The following is a 22,786-nucleotide window of genomic DNA, read 5'->3' as shown; positions in this document are numbered from 1 at the left end:
AATAGTCCCTGGAAACAATTTTTTCTTTTAGTTATTTAGCAGGTAGTGGCAAATACAAAAGGGGAATAATCTTGTTTTGGTCTCCTCCATCTTCTACAGAAAATCTTGCCCCAGTCATTTTATAAAATGTGACATGAAATAATCTGTTGATGTTTTTACCACCAACGCTGTAAGAAATCAAACTAGCTAGATCAAGACTTCTGTATATATTCAGGTATGTGGAAGGAAGGCAAGGACAGAACGATGGCAGAAATAATAAACACAGCAGAGGTGAAAACAGCATCTCTATATCATGGTGAAGATGAGGGCAGGTAAGGTAAAGAAATAGAGCAAACACACTGGGAAAAACAATTCATAAAAGGGGTCAAGAAAGGAGCAATGCACAAAAGATAAAATGAGATTTCTATTCTGAGACCCTGCTCACTAGTTTGGGCCTCTGAATTTTCTCTAAGACAGAAAATAATACAATATAAACAGGCTAAGAAATCCTTTTTGTGATATTGAAAAAAGGAGATACCCAATGTTCCACCATCTTAAGAGACTTTTGCTTGTAGAACAGAACTTTTCCTTCCTGTCCCCTTTCCTGAAGCCATCCTTCAAAATCAGATCCACAGGGTTGGGGAATCCCACCACAGCAGATTTTTGAGAAATGCAGGGGAGAGGAAGGGAAAGCCTTGTTGCATGAGTGGAGTTCTGCTCACAAAGCACTGAGTACAACCCAGACACATTCTGATATTCTTCTTTGTAGAGCTAACAAAGAACTAGAGAGGTGAGAGACCTGATTCATAAGCAATTCAAATCTGAATTTTTATGTTTGAAATGTTTGAAAGCTGGAACAATAAGTACAAATACAGATTCTCATGCAGCATAAATTTTGCAAAGATGAAATAATGGAGCCTATTCTCTCTCTCTCTCTCTCTCTGACTAACCCATTTCTGTACAACTCCAAAAGCTAGCACTTATTCTTGAGAGAGAGACTCTCCATAAATCTTGATGGTGTATACCATTTTAGGTACTGAGAATTTTGGGGTGAGAAACCCTCATCTACTTTAACTGCAGGTTTGACTTTTCTCTTAACCTGAGCTTTTGGCTTTTCATCTGAAGCGTGCCATTACGGCCTCTGTTAGTGGGATGCAATCTCTAAGTCTGCATCTTTTATCTGTATAACTGTGCTTTTAGATGTTTATAGGACGTTTTCAATTGCTTTTATTATAGCTATCTTCAAATATCTTAAGGGCTGTCACATCAAAGAGGGAACTAGCTTGTTCTTTCCTGCTTTCCTCCTCTGGATGGTAGGACTCGGAACCAATGGCTTCAAGTTAGAAGAAAGGAGATTCCTACTAAACATTCGAAAAAACTTTCTGACCGGACCGTAAGAGCTGTTCGGCAGTGGAACAGACTCTCACGAGAGGTGGTGGACTCTTCTTCCTTGGAGGTTTTTACACAGAGGTTGGATGGCCATCTGTCATGGATGCTTTCGCTGAGATTCCTGCATTGCAAGGGTTGGACTAGATGAATTCTTGGGTCCCTTCCAACTCTACAACTCTATGATTCTATTGTAAGTTACTTTGAGCCACTATGGGAAAAGTGACTCATATACTGTATATAACAAAGAAAGAAAACAATCTGCAGATAATTTGACACGTTAGTAGAACTACCAGCTACTTTTTCATCCACTTGCAAGGAATTCTCCGTTTGAAACCTTATTAGCCCAATATGATAACAGGGCATATTAATTCTACACCTCCTGGCAGTGTGCAGAGGTTCCTTAATCAAAGCATTTTTGTCTAGCCGGATACTAAGTGTGAAATTCAACACTATGGGTTATTTCCGTTCATAAAACAGGGCATCCCCTTTCTCTCCTCTGCTTTGCAGCCCCAAATCTGCTCCATGGGATGTCCTGCAATCTCCCCCTCCCACAGCAAATTGAGGGGGTGCGTGCCAGGCAAAAAAGAGGAAGAGGAAGTTCTGTTATATGAGCAGGTGTCTGTTCTGCAAAGGTATGAACACTCCTGGGTACAGGGCACTCTTCTGCATCAAAGACCTGTAAAATTTGTTCAACTAGCTATTTAGAAGCAAAATGTGCATGCTTCAAATTGTCACTGAAATTCTGCACAAAGTTATGCTTTAGGAAATTCTCACATCATCATCTGAAAAGCTAACATATTAATTTCCTAGATGATGTTTTAAAATTTAATTTTTAATGTAAAAAGCGTCCACACAAAAACATCCTTCAAAGCACATGGCTAGACAGTCGTAAAGGCATATTAAGAGGTTTTTGTTACTGTACAAAAAGACACAGTGTAATTTGGAAGTTGAAATTATTGTAATTAAAAATGCAGCAGCTTTTACAGCCTGCTTGGATTGAGGGCCTCTATATTAGATTGCCTCCATTTTGTGTCTGCTTTATGTAGCCCACACTGTACCATCAATGCACAAGATAGAAGTCTCGGCAAGCTTGAGACTAACCTCAAGGTGTACAAAAGCATTAAAAAATCCAATGGAAAACTCTCCTTAAAACCTCAATACAGCACTATAACTCCTCAATGGAACTGACAAGTGGGTGGGAGGAGGGAATTGACTGAACAGGAGAACAGTGAAACAGACGTCTCTAGTATTTTCTGGAAAGCTGTTTGTTTGCCACACATTTGAACACCTTTTAAGAGATAATAACCAAATTTTGCATGATCATTACAAGTTTTTAGGTGCCAGGCAAGAACATTCCTCTTTAACCAGGCCTTTCACCATTAAATAATATATGGCTTGTTAAAACTTTGGGGCGGGGAGGGAGAGACACTATGATTATTTTATTATCTTGTCTATTATATAGTTTTTATTTTTATGCTCCATAAAATGTGTTCTTATTGTTGTACACCAACCTGAGATCTTTTGATCTCAGGTATATAGTATACCTTTTGATCTCAGGTGGTATATAGTTCCTATTATTATTTTTTATTATTATTTCCTGAGAAGAAGCAGGTTGCCTTCTTTGTTTGGATATAACTGGCTGTTGTTTGGAATCCAGATGGCGGATTGGACCTTTCAAAACTACTGATTTTAGCCACTGATGTCAAACTTTATTACAGCGAGGTATGAAGGTGCAGGTATATTTATAAAAGGGTAGAAAGAACTATCTTATTGGCTGGATAGATCACTTACTGGTTCACAATGAGAAGCTATTTCTCAATATCCTCAAAGGCTGGAAGACAGAGCTGCCCATAGACAACAAGGGAGAAAATAATAATTTAATATAGCTGGGATTGGGCATGAGCGTCCAGATGACTCCATCTCTTCCCTCCCCACTACATCCATCTATCTATCTATCTATCTATCTATCTATCTATCTATCTATCTACCTACCTACCTACCTACCTACCTACCTACCTACCTATGGAGGGGGAACTCCAAGAAGCAGCCCAACAAGGGCTTTGTAGGCTCAGTGAGCATAGAGTGCTGCCTACCTGGATGAGGCTGGATACGGACCTTCAGGACAGGGAGGAATGGCATTGAACATCTAATCCTAAACGACAGTACTCCACACTGTGACCTTTGGGTACAGGTTTGAACAAGTGGTCATGTTCATAGCACAGTGTGTGCCTGCTATATTTCTGATCAAGCAGAAAAAGCCACAGAAGGTGTACTGGGTGCAGATTTCAAAGTGTTATGAATCTCACCTTTCATTTTTAGACATTTCAGAATTAAATGAAGTGTCTAATGTATGGTAAAATATCAAAAGCCTGAGGAGTTGCTAAGTTCCAGGCTTCCAGCAGGCAGGGCTTAATAATAATAATAAAGAATAATAAATAAATAAATAAATAAATAAATAAATAAATAAATAAATCTTTTGTGTCTTCCATGAATATTCAGAAGCAGAATAAAACAATGCAGCACAAACTATGCAAATTAAGAACCACTTAATTCATAACTTGCACAGCTATAGAACAGCTTTTGTTGTAGAACTTGGGATTATCCCAATGCAGAATTTTAAAGTTTTTGCCAGAGTACAGCTGGCCTAATCATATGTCATTTAGAGGGGAGTAATGTCAAACCAAGAAGCGCCTCAGGTCACCTTTGATCTCGACTACAGAGAATAAATAATGTCTGATTCTGGATGGAATCTAAAGAGTGGTGTGCTATTGAGGCAAGTGCTTCTTTTGCCAAAAAATAAATTTCAAAAATCACACTGAATTCCACTTAGGAATACAGTCATACCTTGATTTTCGAACAGCTTAGTTCTCGAACATTTTGGTTCCGGATGCTACAAACCCAGAAGTAACTGTTCCAGTTGGCGAACTATTTTTGGAAGCCGAACGTCCAACGGGGCTTCCGATTGGCTGCAGGAGCTTCCTGCAGCCAATCAGAAGCCGTGCTTTGGTTTCCAAACATTTGGAAGTTGAACAGACTTCCGGAACAGATTCTGTTCGACTTCCGAGGTATGACTGTATTTAGTAACAGCTTTTCTGGGTGTGCCAAGCATTTTGGTAGGAAATGGGCTTAGAAAAGCCTGGGTATATGCACATAAGTCTGTTGTCAACCACTGTGCTTACAGGAAGCTAGTATTTTTCCTTGGGTTGTGACAGAGAACCTCAGTTCTTCCTGAGGACAGATCAAGAGGCAAGATGCAAACCCTACTCAAATGCAGAGGTGCAAGAGAACCTGAAACACATTCCAAGTAAAAATGTCTCCAAGTAGAGACAATATTCAAGTACTAGGCTAGACAACCTTGAATACTGTTTTACATCTGGTAATCTTTGTTTCAATGCAGTTAGAACCAACTTAACTTCATGAGAATGGGTTGAGTGCTACCTTCATCTTCTAGCTATCTTATTTTAGGAAAAAATAAACAAAGAAAAAACATAGAATGGATAATAAAATCTATCTTTTTATTTGGGGCCTATTAGTCCAGCCTCCTGTGCTCACAATGGCTGCCTACTGTATGCTTACAATCAGGACCTGCTTTATAATATAATTTATTATAAATAAAATGCCAATATTTTAGACTGAAGCCTCATTTTAATAAGGATACTTTGCACATCTACACATCTTAACATAGGTTTATTTAGTACTACTTCTAAATGCAGCACTTTTTAAAGTACTTTATTTTCTATATACAGCCACACAGGGCCAATAAATATGCCCAAACTGCCTGTTTTTACAAGTCAATGGGAAAGACCAAAGACCATTTATTTAGGTACTGTGCCATTATAGCACAAGTAGATTTATAATATATATGACATTTTAAAACATGTCTGGTAGTCATGTTTTCGGATCTGTGTGGTAGAGAAACCCTTCTCTAGCAAAATTCCCAGTGCCTCTACAGTTCACAAGCATAAAGCATACAACCTTCAGTTGCACAGCTTATACTAACCTGAAGTTACATAGCTCACAGCATTACTAACAGGAAAGTTCAGAATTGCAAATTGCACAAAAAGCCCCCACAAATGTATGTAATTCAATCTTTTAAAAATAAGCCTAATACCATGCTAAATAAAACATTTATCAGCATAAACAAAATTTGATGAAAATATTACTAATGCAGTAGGTGTGATGGAGAGGATGTATTATAGACTACATATCACTGCTGTTCCCCCTCCAGCTGTTTTGAAGGCAAATTTCTAAAAGACTTCCTGCAAAATCATTCTAACCTGTTGGTTCAAAAAGCAGGATTTTTCAGTACTGCAAACTTTGCATGTGCTTTTCTTTAACAAAGATATAATAATTCATGTCACTACCACGCACCAAACATTAGCCTAAAGCCGACTCCATAAATAGCAGACATATGTTCAACACAGAAACAAGAGGAATATATATACCTTTTCCTGTCGTACAACAACAACAACAAAACAACCCAATCTTGGTTTGTTTTTCTCTCTCTAGAAATCGGGCTTTCGTTCTGATGCGGCAAGGGTGGTTATGGAAAAACATGTTGCTCCAGGGGGCTGATTTAACTTTCGGTAACTGCATCCGTTAAAAGATTTGACTGTGCTGAGGAACACACTGGGACCCGGCCCGTTATGCAACATTTGTTTCCTTTACTGAAGAGGCAAATTGACATTTAACCCAACATAAAATATTTAATATACATAGAAAAATACATATACACACATACATACACAAACAAAAAAGGGCTTTTGTTTTTTTTACCTAAATGCAAACTGGATGAGGATCCATGTGATGAAAGTGAAGGCGGAGGCGTAAGTGAATGTCCAGGAGTTTGGCTTGGCAGAGGCATGCCTATTGGGCTTGGAGAGGAGGAAAATCCCAGACTATTGTAAAATGGCTGCCCTATGGGTGCTAGGCTGCTACTAGATCTTTTGTACAAGTCAGAGCTAGTAGATAGAGACTCTCTCCTTGTGGCACTACTACTTGCAGAACTGCCAACTGAAGGAAGAAATAAAAAGACCCTATTACATACAGCGTCAACCAAGGAAAACCTAGCCCCAACCTACAGCTGGGTCATAACAGATGTGATCACAATCATTATAACAATCAAAATTATTCCAAAGACAAATTAACTGTGATAACCACACATGATTTAATATAAATCACAAAATGAGCACAAGCATCATCCCTCAAATCAGAAAGGATTTTTAAGCAATCGCCAAGTCTCGACACACTCAAGACTTAGTAACATTTCTGAGGTTATTTTGATACACTGGAGTCGGGCTTTGGGACCAATAGTCAGGTATGTCGTACTGTGTTAAAATGAACCAATGAAGAGGAGTATTAATTTGAAATAATTTCTGTTAAATGGTGTCCCCTTCCGCCCCCCCCCAAGCTGAATTACTATATTGACAGGAGCTCCCCTTGTCCCCCGCAACAACCCCCAGCTCAGTAGTGCCACGGGATTTGGTTCTGCAGGAGAATCCCTAAAAGACATTTTGTTCCATGCTAGTTCACAATTGCTACTAAATTTTTTTTCCTGAGATTCCACACTTCTCAGAACCATTCAAATTGATCACACTCTCTAAGTAAGCACTCTTTAAAAAAAGAAAAAGTCCAATGACATTTTGAAGGCAGATCATAAAAGGGATTTGAACTGCAATAGCAAAATATACGTGGTCACGTTTAAACAAGGAACTGGGATATGTACTTAAAAAGTATGGATGTACTTGAATTTTATAGGATAAATGTCATACCATTTAAAAAAATATTAATTTGTAACTTTATGTGAAAGTAAAGGCAATGGGCAGATATTGAGATTACCTAAACATAATTGAAGACACTAGGTATAACTTTGCTTCCCTGTTTAGCAAATGAGAGCAAATATCTTGAACTGCTTCACCTGTTTGTTAAGAAGCAGTCAAACTTATTCTGCTTTTAATTCAGAAATGCAGTGTATGTCCAGATTAACTGCCACTCATCATTATGTCAAATTAAATACAGAAGCAGGCTGGTGTCTATCAATCATCTAGGACTCAAGCAACATATAACATTTGCCTGAGAGGATTAATATACTACCCACCCACAACCTGGAGATGTGTGACACACATTTTTGCTATATCCTTACTCTGCTTTGTAGAACCTGATTTTAGCACACTACAAAGGACTAGTCAAGTAACAAGAAGAAATAAGTTGCAGGTAATATTTTAATTCTAATTTAGGATAGCATTATTAACAAACATAATAACTGGGGAAACGATTTATCAATATGAAGAGCTCTTTTAAAAATAGTATACACATAGCACTTTCAAACATAATTGGGGACTTGAATGGATTTTTGTTTATATAATCAAGCCAAGATTACAGGATTAAACTTGGAAATGACAAATGGCTTCAATTAACTACTGACAGGGTACAAGGAGCACAAGACTACAATAAGGTTGTTTTTATAAATGGGCACATCTGTATCATACTCAGCTAAGGGAGTGAAAAACAAAAAACAAAACAAAACTTTGGAAGTCTTAAGGGTACTCTATGTAAAAATGACATGGACATAATTCTCCATTTTGCCATTCATAGCTTTCTGTTGAAAGCATTTTAAGATTTGTACAAAGGGCACCTTTTTTTACACTATATTGTATCTACTCATTTAAAAAATGGAATTTACTGGCTAATATAAAAACCATCCTACAAGACTAAAAAGGGAAACTGCTTATAACGGTCAAAACTGAAGAGTTTTATTAAATTCTCCATTACATTAAAAAAATTGTTTCACATGGGACATTTTCCACTGTCAGGGTGTGCAAGCGCACTTCTATTTTGTAACGTGCGCAGAATTGTGTGTGCTTCACACATACCTTCTATGCAATGCAAACAACAAACTACTTATGTGTGCTTCACCATACATTCAACACTTCCTTCAATAATAAACCAATTTCCACAATCTTAACAGGTTGACAAATTCTAGAAAGGTGTTGAGGTACTTGTGTTACCAAAGCTGTGAATAAAACAGTAAAAATCATTGTCCAATGAAAATAAATAATGGCTATTCCTAAATATTTATAAACTAAAGCAGGTCCAATAGGAATGGGAGGGCGGGAATTTCACTTGCCCACTGCTCAGCCATAGTTGCATTTAAGGGACATAAACTTTGAAAAGCACAAGACAAATCAACCACAATAGAGAATTGGTTTGAAGAGCTCCAAATGTGAGCTGTCTGTCAAAGGCATCAACACGCTCAACCCTGTTTCTCGTGTACAAGGCCTAGCAGGCTAAACTGCCTTCTATTGAACTCCAGATGTACCATTTTTGATGCATGTGGGAAATAAATATGCAAAAACAGGATTTTCTTTCATCCACAGCAATTCATACAACCTGTTCAGTTTTCCTTCTTTAAAAATGTAACTTACTAGATGCGCCAAATCCACCAAGTGCCGAGCCAATGGCAGCTCCTAAGGAGCTGCTGCTTCCAAAGCCAAGGGATGTGCTTCCTGGTTGGCCAGGACCATGCGAAAAGAGTGAACTGCTCTGGGAGTTATTGGTCAAAGTACTGTTGCCATAAAATGAATTGGACTGTAGGCTACTGTTTGTTTGCTGCTGCGGCGGCTGCGGCTGGGCACCAAGGGGCCGGAAAAGCCCGTTTGTGGCTGCTGTGAGGTTGTTTGCTGTTCCTCCAGCTGAAGCTGCTGCTGCTGTAAAGAGACATGGTTTTCAGTCATCAGATTCTAGAACATTTCGACTTTAGAAAAATGAGACTATTATTTTCATTACTCTCTCCCATAAAGGCAAATCATCAGCGAACAAAAGAAATATCCAACGTAAAAACGATCCCAGTTGCATAAGATGTTAAGTAGATGAAATGAATTTTCTATGAAAATACAAGAGATAATTGTTGGGGAAACCCAAAGGAGTCTACAAATTCAACAGCCTTTCCCATTGTGGAAAGCTGTCCTGCCTTGGATGCTATCTCCACAAACTGTAAAGAGCTTGGAGAAGGAGAGGGATCTCCCACTTGTATGCTGGTCTTTCACAGAAAGCAGAAGGATTAAGAGTAGTTATTGCTTTCTGCAAAAGACAAGCAGCAAGGAATTAAAAAGACCTTTCCTCCTTTCCAAGTCTTCCACTCCACATGCAACATAGGGGTCTTATCTCTTTGCCTCAGGTGCTGTCATCTTTCTCACTGCTTTCCCCCTTTCAATGTTTGCTGTTGGGTTAATCTGATGGGGTATCACTTCACTTCCCTGCTCACTGTTGAGGGAAAATAGTATCTCAAACCCAGGCACTATCATATACTCTTTTCCCAGTATGGCTATTCAATTTCCCCCACTTCTACTTCATGGGTTTACAGCAAGCACAGGACTAGGATCCAGGTACCCTTCTGCCTCATCCAAATAAATCTCTTGAAAACTAAAGTCACCCTTAACCTTATGCCGGATTTTTTTTTTGGGGGGGGGGGGTTGATACCAAAATTTTCTGAATGCAAAAATAAAACAAAAAGAATCAAATCATCAAGCCTGGCATTAGAAACCACTCCTTTTAGTTTCTTTCTTATTATTCACTCTATAGCTACACCAAGCTTACCTGCAAGGCTTTGAAGCAACCCCCACATTAGGAGAGCAGAACAAAGCAAAACGCTCCTTTAACATTCAGCGATTACTCTTCCTCTCCTCAAACTACTTCCTGGGCATGGCTTCCTATGTTATGGTAGAATGTCTGTGTGTTTTAGACTGAGCATAGAATCCTATCAAGGTGGAAGGAACCACAAGGGTCATCTAGTCCAACCCCCTGCAATGAAGGAATCTTTTTGTCTATCTACAACTTAGCAATGGCAGGAGGTCCCTTCTGTAATTGCAACATGCTGCCATCACAGAAATTACTACCAACATGTATAGCGGCCAGGGTGGGGGATGGTAATAGAAACATGCTAGGTTGCCTTATACAGAGTCCAACTATTGCTACATCTAGCTCATTACTATTCACACAGATAGAAAGCAGTTCCTCAGGGTTTCAAATCAGAAGACCTTTGCATCCCTACCTAGAGATGCCAGGGAATGAGCCTTGGAACTTATGCATGCAAAGCATGCAAGTTACAGCACTGAAGTACGGCAGATTTAATTTTGGGATTTCTACTTGGGTTTTTAAATACAGCCAAGTACAAAAAAGGAAAAAACCAAGGTGCCTCTGAGCACATTCTGAGCCTCAGCATTTCATTTCCGTATCAGAATTGAACCGGGCTAAGCTCCCAGACCATTCACACAATGGCTTTCTTTATTTCAGCAGCTTAATGCAAGGTGAGAAAGTCATTTTGTGGTTGATATTTTTTTAAGAACTGAGATTCAAAAACCCTTGCAGGTCTACTGCAAATCTCCCAGAGCGTTATCAGCAGATCTCAATCTACTTTCTGTTCACCTGTGTACAACCTGGTTCATACAATCATTTCTTCACATGTCCAATATCTAAAGAGGGCGGCATTTGGTGGTGGGCGTAAAAGGGAATTTCTGGAACAATCCAGGAAATAGTCCTTCAGTAATTTAGCTTTTTATGCTTGGGAAGGGACAGGAGATGCAAATCTTGAGAGAAACAACCTGAACACAAACTTTCTTGGATATATGCGGGAGCTATGAGCAAATAATGCTAGCTATAAAGCAACACTATTTGAAAGAGTGCAAGCAGGGGGAGAGAACTGATTACTGTTAGAATGTTTCCCCATCAAATTGTGAAAGTGCTGCAAAAGATCTACCTACCTGCTTGTGCAGCTGCAGAACTGATGATGACAGGTGTTGAAGCCACCAATCTGACAGGTCCTCCAAGTCCAGTTCTGGCCCCAGGACCCACTACCAATGCACCAGTCTGATCGTAATAGGCAGTGGGGGCTAAGACTTGATAGCCTAATCAATACAAAACAAACACTAGTAAAATTTATTTATTTTGGGATAAGAGTTTTATTTTGCATCTATATGAAGGATCGCTTTTTAAACAATGAGTAAACTGACAGCTTTTTATCTCCGAGAAAAGATGAACCAATTCTATTCCAAATCTAGTGGCAAAGGTTTGGCTCGGAGGTACAGTTTGCCACACACCTGCTTGTCTAAAGACTAGACAGAGGAACTGTCTCTGAGCCATTCCCCAATCTGCCTTCATCTATTTGCTCTCCTAACTGTCTGCCCCAACCTTTCCAAGTAAGGAAAAGAAATACAAAATAATGGCTTTTCTGAGACAGTGGGAACGGATGTAACAAATGCTGCATGAGCCACCTAACATGACCTGAAAGAGTGCTGCTTGTATACAGCCAAGGCAGAGGCATCTGTTTTTAGAGAACTGGTGACACACCCCCACACCCCACAGTAACACTACAGAACCACAGTGGAGGACACCTCAGCATAACAGTTTCATTTTAAAATTATTATTTTTTATTAAAAAACACTTTTTGGGAAGGGGGAATAAAAAAACCCCAAAACTTAGGGGAGTGGGGCTGATCCATCCTGCAAATCTGTCACCTCTACAGAGATGTAAAAAGCCAATGCACTGCTGTGTATTTGTCACAACGTGTGTGGAAACCCAGGGCCAATCAAGGAGATGGGAAAAAAGGTCAATGGTTTCTTCTGAAGTCCCCCTTCCATGCATGTAAGGGCTGCATGCAAGTGGCAGATCATGCCCAAGAGGCTCTGTGTTTCGTTTTGTGGTAAATACAAGCAAATAGTGCACATTAAATGGGGAGAAAGGGATACTGGAGATCACATGCATGTTCATAGGCATGTGACTCTATACCATTTGAAATCAACAAAGAACTATATATAGTTACAGGGATACTGAAACCTTCTGAGGAACAGGAGAATTGTAGTTTCATATTACAAATGCATATTCGAAACTAGACTGTGCTGTTCTTTTCTACTACCTTCACTACCATTTTCACATGCTAGCAAATGGGTCAGGCTTTCACTGCACTCTGCTTTACTGCTCCTCTGTAAAGAATGCAGAATAGGCCGTTAGAGAATAAATGTTACAAGTAATATAACAAAAACTCTTTCACAGATAAAAACTGCTCTTTATCAAATAGATGGCCCTTCTCTAGAACAAACAGAGCCAAGAACTGGTTTATTTTTTGTTTGGTTTTTTGCATAAAGAACACTCCTCGAGAAATGTACCTGCTTTTTGGGGTCAAGCACATCACACAATAGTGCAATATATCACTATAAATATGCATGATACTGGAGGCTCAAATTTTTAAATGTATGAGTGCCAATATAAAGGTTGAGAGCAATGTAGGTGTTGTGCAAGTTCTTTTGTATGGTACAAAATAGCATTTGCATTTTGCTTTGTGAAATTTTAATTACTGTACTGCAGCCTGACAAAAACTTAGGTCATTTTGCCTAGTGAAATATTTACTGAAAATACAGTGGTACCTCGGTTTTCGAACACAATCCATTCCGGAAGATCGTTCGGCTTCCGAAATGTTCGAAAACTGAGGCAGTAAGGGCAACCTGCAATTTCAATGGAGAAAATCCGGGGGGGGGGGGGGACTCAGCAGAAGCCGTTCAACTTACGAGGCACGTTAGAAAACGGAGGCATTTACTTCCAGGGTTTTGGCGTTCAAAAACTGAAATGTTCAGCTTCCAAGAAACTCAAAAACCGAGGTACCACTATAGTTAAAAGATTTAACTTAGGTCATAGAGAAGCTACTAAACTCTAGGACAGTGTTCTTCAGTGGGCTCCCATCTGTTTTCGGACTCCAACTCCCATCATTCCCAGCCAGTTAGACACTGATCTGGGATGCTGTGAGTTGTAGTCTTGCAACATCCAAGGACCCAAGTTTGAAGGCGGCCACTCTAGAAGACCCCAGGAGTTTTATAGAACACCATGTATGATCATACAGCAGTCTACCCTCCACACAGCAACTACAACGGATGCTTTAACACCTGTGCTCTTTACCCCCTCTGATGATGGATGTACGGGTTTTCTCCACGTTTCTTGGAAACTGTAATTCTGAACAAAGCAGCAGCCAATTACAGCATACAGCCGATGAAAGCTATGACATGTGGGTCGAGAGGGCAGTAGCTACTCCTAGATAAGGGGTGTGCAGGGGTGCAATCCTGATTCCTCTAATTGCTGCCATTAAAAAAGGGGGGGGGAAGAGTACTGACAGAGTCAAGAAGGGAATTCTTGACTTCACAGAATTATTTGTTTAGTCAATTGACTGACTTTCCGTCCCTAACAAAAAGGTGACCTAATAATCATGTACATCATTATAGTAGGACTTTAATACCAATCATTGCTACATTAATGACAGCAAATTCAAAGGAACACTTGTGCTATGGGTTAAAAATGTTATTTTGTTAAAAAACTTTATGAATCATGACAGCAGAACAGGCACTGCAGTGATCTTGCACAAAACAGAAATGTTATTTTCATTGATCTGATCTATCACCTCCAATCTTCTGAGCTAAAGGACCTTGATCCTTTACCTTTCTATGTGTCAGAGGTTCTCAAACTCTGGTCTGCAGACAGCTGGTGGTATTTAAGTTTCATCCAAGAAAGGTTACAGAACAGTCAAGACTATTCTTCTTCTGACAAAAAGAGGCCATTTTAACCCAAGCCAGAATTACCAAACAGGCTAACGAGGCCCTGACCTAGGGCCTGTGATTTTCATAATATGGCACTTGTGTAGCCTAATTTATTCTAAACATCTACCAGTTAGTTGAAGGTCCCTAGTTGGCCAGGGCTCCGTGATTTTCATATCACAGCACTGATTTTGACAAAGCTGGTACTGAAGGAAATAGAAGTTTATTGTGGTCCATCAAGACCTCCAGTAATGTTTAAGCGGAAATTTCCTTGGAAAAAAGGTGTGAGAAATGCTGCTTTATATGAAACAGAGAAGTTGTTACTATTTCTGTACCATTTATTCTTTTAAGGTATTTACAAACTGCCCTTCCAGAAACTTTCCAAGGCAGCCTTTTAATCTGTCTTAAATAATTTGGTATATTTTGCTAATATTAATTCATTAGTTAATTACTGTGTCAGTGTTCATTTCATTTACCAAGGGAGTAATTCAACAAAGCGCAATGGCAACTGTTCCATCAGCACAAATATTTCAGCTTACCAGACAAGATAATCCCCCTTCCCAACCGCTATGTGCTATTTAGGGGGTTCTCCCGATCCCCCGAACCAATTTTGGGGGGACACAAAAGTGGAAAGCCCCACTGTGCTAGCAGAGGTCCTTATGTGGGCTTCTGGTAGCGGGACTCATAAGCTGACTCCTGCCCCATATCCTGAGTTAGGTACAACAAGCTTATACAGTAAATACTGAGCTAGTTTCTGTGATCCTTTCCTACAGCATTGTCATTTGTTGTATTGGTTTCTGCTTTTCACTAGTACAAAACCTAAGGATTGCCTCCCTAAGACAAATCAGCAACCTCACTCCTATCAATTTTATTAGTCTGGCCTCAGCAGTTACATTGATTCTTGTCCTTGCCCACCATGTTGAGAGGAAATCTGTTCCACTTGTGCAGGAAAACCACTGAACAGAACCCTACACAAATTAGATGTTAGATATGTAGATACCAAATGGAACAAAAAACAAACCACCTCTACTCCTCTCCAGCTACAGGTGTTTAGTGATTAAGGCTGCAGTCCTATACCCAAATACACAGAAGTAAGTCCCATTGAGAACAGTAGGACATAGAACTGTGCTAAGCCGGAGCTTTCCAAACTGTGTGTCACGATATGTTAGTGTGTCAGCTGCACTGTGCAGGTGTGTCACACAAACGCTCCCTGCGCTCCTCCTGGGGCTAGAAAGGGTTAGTTTAACCTCAGGTTTGCTAGTAAAATTGAATTACTGTCTCGAAATGCAAAACTGAGTTACTGTGTTGTGAAACGATGCATGTCCTAAGAGTGTGTCACCAACACGAAAAGTTTGGAAAGCTCTGTGCTAAGCAGTGCAATCCTATGCCTCTTTACTTGAATTGTCCAATGGGGGCTACTCCCAAACTACCTTCATGTATGCCAAAAGATGAAGTTGCAACACAACAGAACCAGAGTGTTCCCATCTTTGAATGCCAATCAGTTCTTTAGATGTTCAATAATTATATAGAATAGAGTCAAAGAAACACTCCAGAGCAAATGATACCAAAACTGTGTTATAATTACACAGTGGCTTAAGTTCAAAGGACTTCCCAGCAAACTTATGCCAGAAAAAAATAGTTAAGCCTGATACTTCAATCCAACTTGTAGTGGCCGCTTTTTTTCTTCGGTCTTTGAAAGATCATCTACCACATTCACCACCAGCACAAGGTGCCATTTCCACATGACACTAAACCCATAAGAAGGTAAGTAAGGTGAAACAAATATCCAAGTTACAGCTTCAACTGGACCAATTCAGATGACCCATTCACCAGAGAGCCAAAATGTTTAGAAGATGCTTTGTATACATAGTCAAAGCAGCAGCAGCAAAGCTCTAGAAGCATCTGTATATACTTAGCCCTTCTGAGCTGTCTTAGAAATATTACTGTTGTGCTATTAACCAATCTATAAGTATTAGATATTCTGGACTGCTTGATGACCAATGACACTTTGTAGCTTGCATAAAAGCAGACAATAGAGAAAAATCAGTGTAGCTATCCTTAAATGTCATGCATGCAAGTCTAAGCTCTTAATGTAAAAATGCATGTGACAAATTTAAGACATCCATTCGCCAAAGGTGAAGCTCTTCTAAGTGCATATTCTAATGTGGAAATATATTATGCACCAATGTTAGGAATGTGGTTTAAAATCTGTTTTTCTGAAATTCAAACTTTCCAGAATCAACACCGAAAAGCTGCTGACAAAGGACTAAGCTGTGTGTTGCATGTTCTCACAAACAGTAAATATTACATAGTAAGATACACACAAAAATTACAGTGCTTTGGATCCAAACAGCTCATTGCACAAAAGGAAAGCATTTCTGTTTGTACAAGGAGATTTTCTCTAATAGCTGGCTTTCCTTCCGAGCTGCAGCTCCCTCACCTCAGCAGATCCCATCCCATAACTCTCTCATAACTCTCAGCAGTAAATTTTTGGCAGCTGCAAGGGGCTGAAGAACGAAGGAGGGATGGGAAAGTGCCACTGCACAACTGGAATGCCACTTATGTTTCTTAAAATACAAGTCATTATTACTCCTGATAATCTGAAGGTGTGATAATTAAGAGATTAACACTGGGCAGTTGATTTAATTCTCCCATGGAGAGGGCACAGTCAGACCACTTCATCATGTTAAGGGGGCTGGAAGCAGCCTACGTTATTCTCCCCCATCTTGTACACACATTTCTTCTGCCAGCCATAAACATGGTTAATGAAAGTCACATTTCAATTTTTTACCGAAGCTTTAAAAAACACGTTACAAAGAAATTGCATCTCATCAGTCTACTACTGTGAACCCAGCAGGATTTTTAGGATATTTAGCTTGAACTCATTCTTAGTTTCCTTAACTCATCATTAGATACCTGGCATGCCTGTGGCAAGACCCTGACCAAAAGCCAAAGTTGGATTTGCTGCCGCAGCTGCTGCAAGTGAATCTGCCTGCTGCCCTTGCTGACCCTGATTGGGAGTTAGAGGACGTTGACTTCCTCCAGTACGAAGAACCTACAAAAGACCAATGGTGACACTAATTGCTTAAAATGTGAAGTATAAAAAGGTAATATAGTATAAAAATGCTGGAACACGTTGTGCGTACTATGGGGTTGTGATTTTTTTAAAAAAAACACACACACCCAACAACAATGTATAAATAAGGTAAAGTAAGCAGGCATAGACTAGTTCAATGGAAGAATTATGACACAAGAAAACACACGTTTAAGGTGCTAGGCCTTCTGTACTTCAATAACACTGAAAAGTAGTTTAAAAATAGCAAGGAACCCAAAGTGGAGACATTTAGTAGGTTAAGCGTGGTGAGCAGGTTATTGTTTTAACAGTCTTTCTACCCACTTTCAGCCTGCAAATTTTAAATACTGAACATTTAAAAATGCAATTACTGTTAAACTGTAATTATGGAGTTTAGCAATATATTTAGAATTCAAACCTTTGCAGACAGCACTTGCCGGCCCCAAAATGTATTTAAGGGATTGTTAAGCCAACAATGCAATGACATACTCCATTCATCAGTGCCTCTCCGCTTATGAAAATTCTTACTACAGCCTTTAACCATGGCTCCTTACTGTATTACCAGTATCAAGCATACTCAGTATGAACCAGGCTGTGCTCCTAACCTTCAATTTGAACCTTGTAGTGAGCAAGGTACAGTGGAACCTCAGTTTTTGAACTTAATCCATTGCAAAAGACCGTTCCGACTTCTGTAACGTTTGAAAACCAAAGCAGAAGCCTCAATAAAATAGGGAAACTCAAAATGGAAGCCACGTGGGACGTTCAGCTTCTGAAATTCATTCAAAATCTGAAGCAGTTACTTCCAGGCTTTCGGCGTTAGAAAGCCAAAGCATTCGACTTCTGAGAACAGAGGTTCCACATTCTGGTACTGATTTTGCTATCGAAAGAACACACCCTGCAATTGCCCGTGTTTTGTTCTAAATATCCAAGTCAAATGCAAATTTCACTGGAGTGTATAACTAAGGGGTTTTTTTATTATTTCATTTCAAATATCCCTAATGAATTTAAATAAGGACAATTTTGCTTGTAAGCAAAGCATAGCACTAGTCTCACTATGTTGCAAGTTGATATAATTTTACTATTATACTGTTACTGAACATATTGCAACTCATTGTCCAGAAAGTCATCCAACTCTTATCTCTGCTCACTGAAGCTTCATATGTGCTTCATGAGATATGGGATGGTATGCAACTCAAGTAACCACTGAACTTAATAAACATGACTAAGTTAGGTCCATTAATTTTACTGGGTTAACTCTTAGCTAAGTAAAACTTAGCCGAATTCTGCCCCAAGTATGCTTTCAGCTAGAAATCCACTGTTGTTCAATATGGCAGCTTTCCCACAATCTGGATGGCCCTGCCAAAATAAATACTTGTTATATTGTGCTCTAAAGTTCCTAAACATGGTGCCCCTTTTCAAGGCATACATGGCCGGCTTAAAGGATTCTTTTTAGCGCAGTAGCTCTTGCAACTACTCTGTATCACACCTTTCTTGTTACCCAAGGAACCAGGCAACATTGCATATTACTCAAAACTAGGAGACAAGCTAGACTCCATGCCACCTTGCAAAGATAGGCCTGTTTTCATGTTCCAGCCACCCCGATTGCACCTAGCAACTGCATACTCTGGGAATGTAGTTTTTAAAGAGATAAAAGAAATGGTCTTTCCCTTATGTGGCTTGTGGGTTGAGGAGTGTATTTCTTCACAGGAAATTAATAGTGCTGGCCATCTTGGGTTCCAGATGTGCCTCCCTCTAGGGAACCCAAGCTTTGTCCTCAGGATTCCTTGAAGATGTTACCTACACTGAGATCCAGCGCCGAGGGCCTTCTGGTGGTTCCCTCATTGCGAGAAGTAAGGTTACAGGGAACCAGACAGAGGGCCTTCTCGGTAGTGGCGCCCACCCTGTGGAACACCCTCCCTTCAGATGTGAAGGAAATAAGTAGCTATCCTATCTTTAAAAGACATTTGAAGGCTGTCAAGGAAGTTTTTAATATTTTATGCTGTACTGTTTTTAACATTTGATTGGGAGCCGCTCAGAGTGGCTGGGGAAACTCAGCCAGATGGGCGGGGTATAAATAATAAACTATTATTATTATTATTATTATTATTATTATTATTATTATTATTATTACCTAGGATGTCTGCATTGCATTATGCCACTGCATTGCTGACACAGACTGCTTTGTGGTCCTTGCTAGGTGGAGAAGTGAGAGTTGCAGTGGCAGAGCACACACAGTTTCTGGTCCACACAGGACATGAAAAAGAGGTGGTGGTACTCAGCTGTCCTGAGGGCAATGCTCCTCAACTACATTTCCTTCCGACATATGTGGGTAGCGGCAAAGTGGGGATGGGGGTCAACAGGAGGAGGCTTTTCCCTTCAGAGCCAGCACTAACGTTTTAAGCAGGTGGGAGGTTTAAGTAGGAGACATCCTGACAGCTTGTTTCATACTGGCCTCTCTGTTCCCTTCTCAATTTGGGCTTTGCTGATTTGTTGCTGTTATTTTGGCAGGCAAACTCGCAACACTTAACTCAGCTGAAGCCTGCCTACCCCAATAACAAAGCCAACTAAAAAGCAAAAGGAGAGGCCTGTCTTTCTAGTTATAAACTTTAAACTGACCTTTGTAGTTCAGAAGGCAAACTAAAATTTTAACCTGAATAGAGGCTTTCCCCCATCTCTGAGGGATGAGCAGAGAGAACTGATATCTGCTGATTTGATAATGAAATACACTGACAAAATTAAGCTTATGGACTGAATAGACTGCTGTCCAGCATGGCAAACGCATAAACTGTGCACTGTTAGATATACCATTATTTTTTATTCAGCAATACGCATTGCATTCAATAAAACTGCATGAGCAGACAGATATATTAACTCCTCAGGTGTGTCCACCCAGCTTACCTGTTGCTGGCCTTGCTGTGCCTGTGACGCAGCCTGTTGATTGGCTGTGTTGTTTGCTGCAGCTGCTGCTTGCTGCTGAAACAAGTTGGCTGGATACACTCCCCAAGGAACTCCATAATACTGAGGAGGGACCACTGCTGGCCCTAACAAAACAAAACAAATGGCTTTACACGCAAATATTTACAGTCTCTCCTCAAAAGCCTCGAGATCAGTGCTAACTCGGTTGTGTGAAAACCACACATATAAACAAACCCAGTATCCTATGCCAAAAAGGGAATCTCTGCACACATACCTGAAAGCAGAACTCCTCCCTCAGGACAGATTTTCCCCCTCCCTCCCTGTAAATATTCCAAGAGGACCATTCTCACCCTCTGATCAGAAGAGGGGGGGAAAGAATTACCTTCCCGCAGAGAAATAAGCAAGCACAGCAAAGAGACAAATAAGAAGGGGTATACAATGGTACCTCGGGTTAAGTACTTAATTCCTTCCGGAGGTCTGTACTTAACCTGAAACTGTTCTTAACCTGAAGCACCACTTTAGCTAATGGGGCCTCCTGCTGCTGCCGCGCCGCTGGAGCACGATTTCTGTTCTCATCCTGAAGCAAAGTTCTTAACCCGAGGTACTATTTCTGGGTTAGCGGAGTCTGTAACCTGAAGCGTATGTAATCTGAAGTACCACTGTACCAATAGTGGAAGAGCTACCATTTAGCTAACACCTTTCCTCCTATATATAAAAAACAACCTACACCATTTAATATATTGGAAATAATCCTCTTCTGCACAGGGGCAGGAGCCCTAAAGAGCCATCCCTGTAAGAACTAATGAACATGCTACTTCACTCATCTTCAGTACAGTGGTACCTCCGGTTGTGGACGGGACCTGTTACAGAGCTCTGATCAGATCCAGGTTTCCGCGACCAGAGGGAGAGCTTCTGCGTATGCATGCAGCGTGGTAGAACGCTTCTGAGGATGTGTGCGCGGCGAAACACTTCTGGGGTTGCCGCTTTCGCAATCCAAAGTTTACGTTACCCAACATAAGGCAAGGTGCTACTGTATATCTGAATAGGAAGTGCAACACAGAACCCCAACAATTCAGAGATCTTCTCCTCTCAGAGTTACACAAGCTCCAGAACTCATGTAACATGAGTGAGCAAAGGGGGAAAACTGCATGTGGTATATAGGAGACATGCAAAGACCGTTAACAGGAACAACCTGTGGTCCAAAGATAGTGGTAGTGTACAAACAGAGCTCTACTAAATTCCACAGAACCTCTCATATCATTTATGATTATCAGCACAATTTTTAAAAAGATCACTCCTAAACAAGAGCATTTTAAAAATGTTCTCACATGCTCTCTCATGGCTGTGGTACTATGAAAATTAGCTATTTTATATATCTTCTAAACTGTTTGGATCATGCATGCATGGACTCAAAGTGCTAAGAAGTAGAATCAGCCTTGCAATCTGCCACAATGCCTTATTTGCACCCAGGGTGAGCAGCATGCCAATTCCCCCAGGCAGCAAAACCATGCCTTAAGGTAGCTATTAAAGTCTCTAAGAAGGGAAAGATTTGCACATCCATGAGAATATCACAGACTGTTGCCATCACAATTTGCCATCTCCTCATCCTCTAAGGGCTACTAGCTATTCAAGCCAGAATAAAGAGCTATTCAGAGCCAAATGTATAGTACACAGTGGTACCTTGGTTCTCAAACTGAATCCGTTCCAGGAGTCTGTTCAACTCCCAAAACCGTTCGAAAACCAAGGCGTGGCTGCAAGAGCTTCCTGCATTCAATTGGAAGCCATGTCGGACGTTTGGCTTCTGAAAAACCAGAACACTTACTTCCGGGTTTGCGGCATTCAGGAGCCAATTTGTTTGACAACTAAGCCGTTTGAGAACCAAGGCACCACTGTATATCTACTCCCACTTCTCTCAGACTCCCAATTCCTCTGCTCCTCTTCACTCAGCTGCAAAAAAACCAAGCTGAACATAGGAATTAATACCCTATGCTTCTCTTCAATCTGCAAGACCCACTGGTGACAAGGTGAACTCAAGAGGGATGCATGACCACCCTTGGTTATTAGTTAAAAGGCTGCAGACCATAAGAAAGGCAATTTCCTTAAAAATGTTTCAGTAAATAGACGTTTGAATCCCTAGTGTCTGACAACCCCTCCAGGTAAAGTAGGAATAATTCTTGATCCAACATCTTTGTTCCTCACATTTAACATGAAATCCAAGTCTCGGGCAACAGGAGCAAATGGGAAAAGAGTACTGTGATGTTATATCTAAACTAGTTCTCAGTCGTACCTCGGAAGTCAAACAGAATCCGTTCCGGAAGTCTGTTTGACTTCCGAAACGTTTGAAAACCAAAGCACGGCTTCTGACTGGCTGCAGAAAGCTCCTGCAGCCAATCGGAAGCCATGGAAGCCCAGTCGGATGTTCAGCTTCCAAAAGAACGTTTGAAAATTGGAACGACTCCAAAGGCATTCAGGAGCCGAGGTATGACTGTATTTCAACCTTCTTGTGCGTTTTTGATGGTTTATGCCCAAACACTAAAGTTTTCAAATTTCTAGAGAAAAAGAGATTGTTGTAATTAACTTGAGCGATGGTAGTTTCTTACCTGCTAATGTAGCTGCTGCAGCTAAGCCTGCTGCCGTGTATGGGTCAGCACCCGGTGGAGCAGCACTGATAATGTATGGGTTTGGCACAAAAGCAGCTGGAGCCAAGCCTGCCGAAAATACACCTGTTACAGTAACAAAAAGTTCAATTTCACCAAAAACAAGACACCACACAAACACCCACCCACACCATTACATTATTCAAATTGTAAACGCATTAGCTTTAGAAATTTATGCCACCTGTTCTTGAAGAGGCTTC

The 22,786-nt window shown here is 40.3% G+C and overlaps 1 protein-coding gene and 1 long non-coding RNA gene across 20 annotated transcripts in view; one reads left to right on the top strand and one right to left on the bottom strand.

Moving 5' to 3' along the window:
* LOC128410124 (uncharacterized) overlaps positions 1–22,786 on the top strand; it is a 149,406-nt gene that overhangs the window by 66,329 nt on the left and 60,291 nt on the right. The window lies entirely within an intron of this gene.
* PUM2 (pumilio RNA binding family member 2) overlaps positions 1–22,786 on the bottom strand; it is a 59,491-nt gene that overhangs the window by 12,951 nt on the left and 23,754 nt on the right. For 7 of the 19 annotated variants that reach the window (XM_053380890.1, XM_053380895.1, XM_053380877.1 and 4 more), the window contains 7 exons: positions 22,530–22,652; positions 19,912–20,054; positions 16,857–16,995; positions 12,786–12,863; positions 11,127–11,270; positions 8,793–9,074; positions 6,145–6,381 (listed from right to left, as the gene is read on the bottom strand). In XM_053380890.1, coding sequence (XP_053236865.1) covers positions 6,145–6,381; positions 8,793–9,074; positions 11,127–11,270; positions 12,786–12,863; positions 16,857–16,995; positions 19,912–20,054; positions 22,530–22,652 — 1,146 coding nt within the window. The remainder of the gene's footprint in view (positions 1–6,144; positions 6,382–8,792; positions 9,075–11,126; positions 11,271–12,785; positions 12,864–16,856; positions 16,996–19,911; positions 20,055–22,529; positions 22,653–22,786) is intronic. The other 12 variants (XM_053380883.1, XM_053380885.1, XM_053380884.1 and 9 more) reach the window with 5 other exon arrangements.

Source organism: Podarcis raffonei, chromosome 3, assembly GCF_027172205.1.
Source record: "Podarcis raffonei isolate rPodRaf1 chromosome 3, rPodRaf1.pri, whole genome shotgun sequence".
Lineage (NCBI taxonomy): Eukaryota > Metazoa > Chordata > Lepidosauria > Squamata > Lacertidae > Podarcis > Podarcis raffonei.
This window is presented reverse-complemented; position numbering and strand designations above follow the sequence as displayed.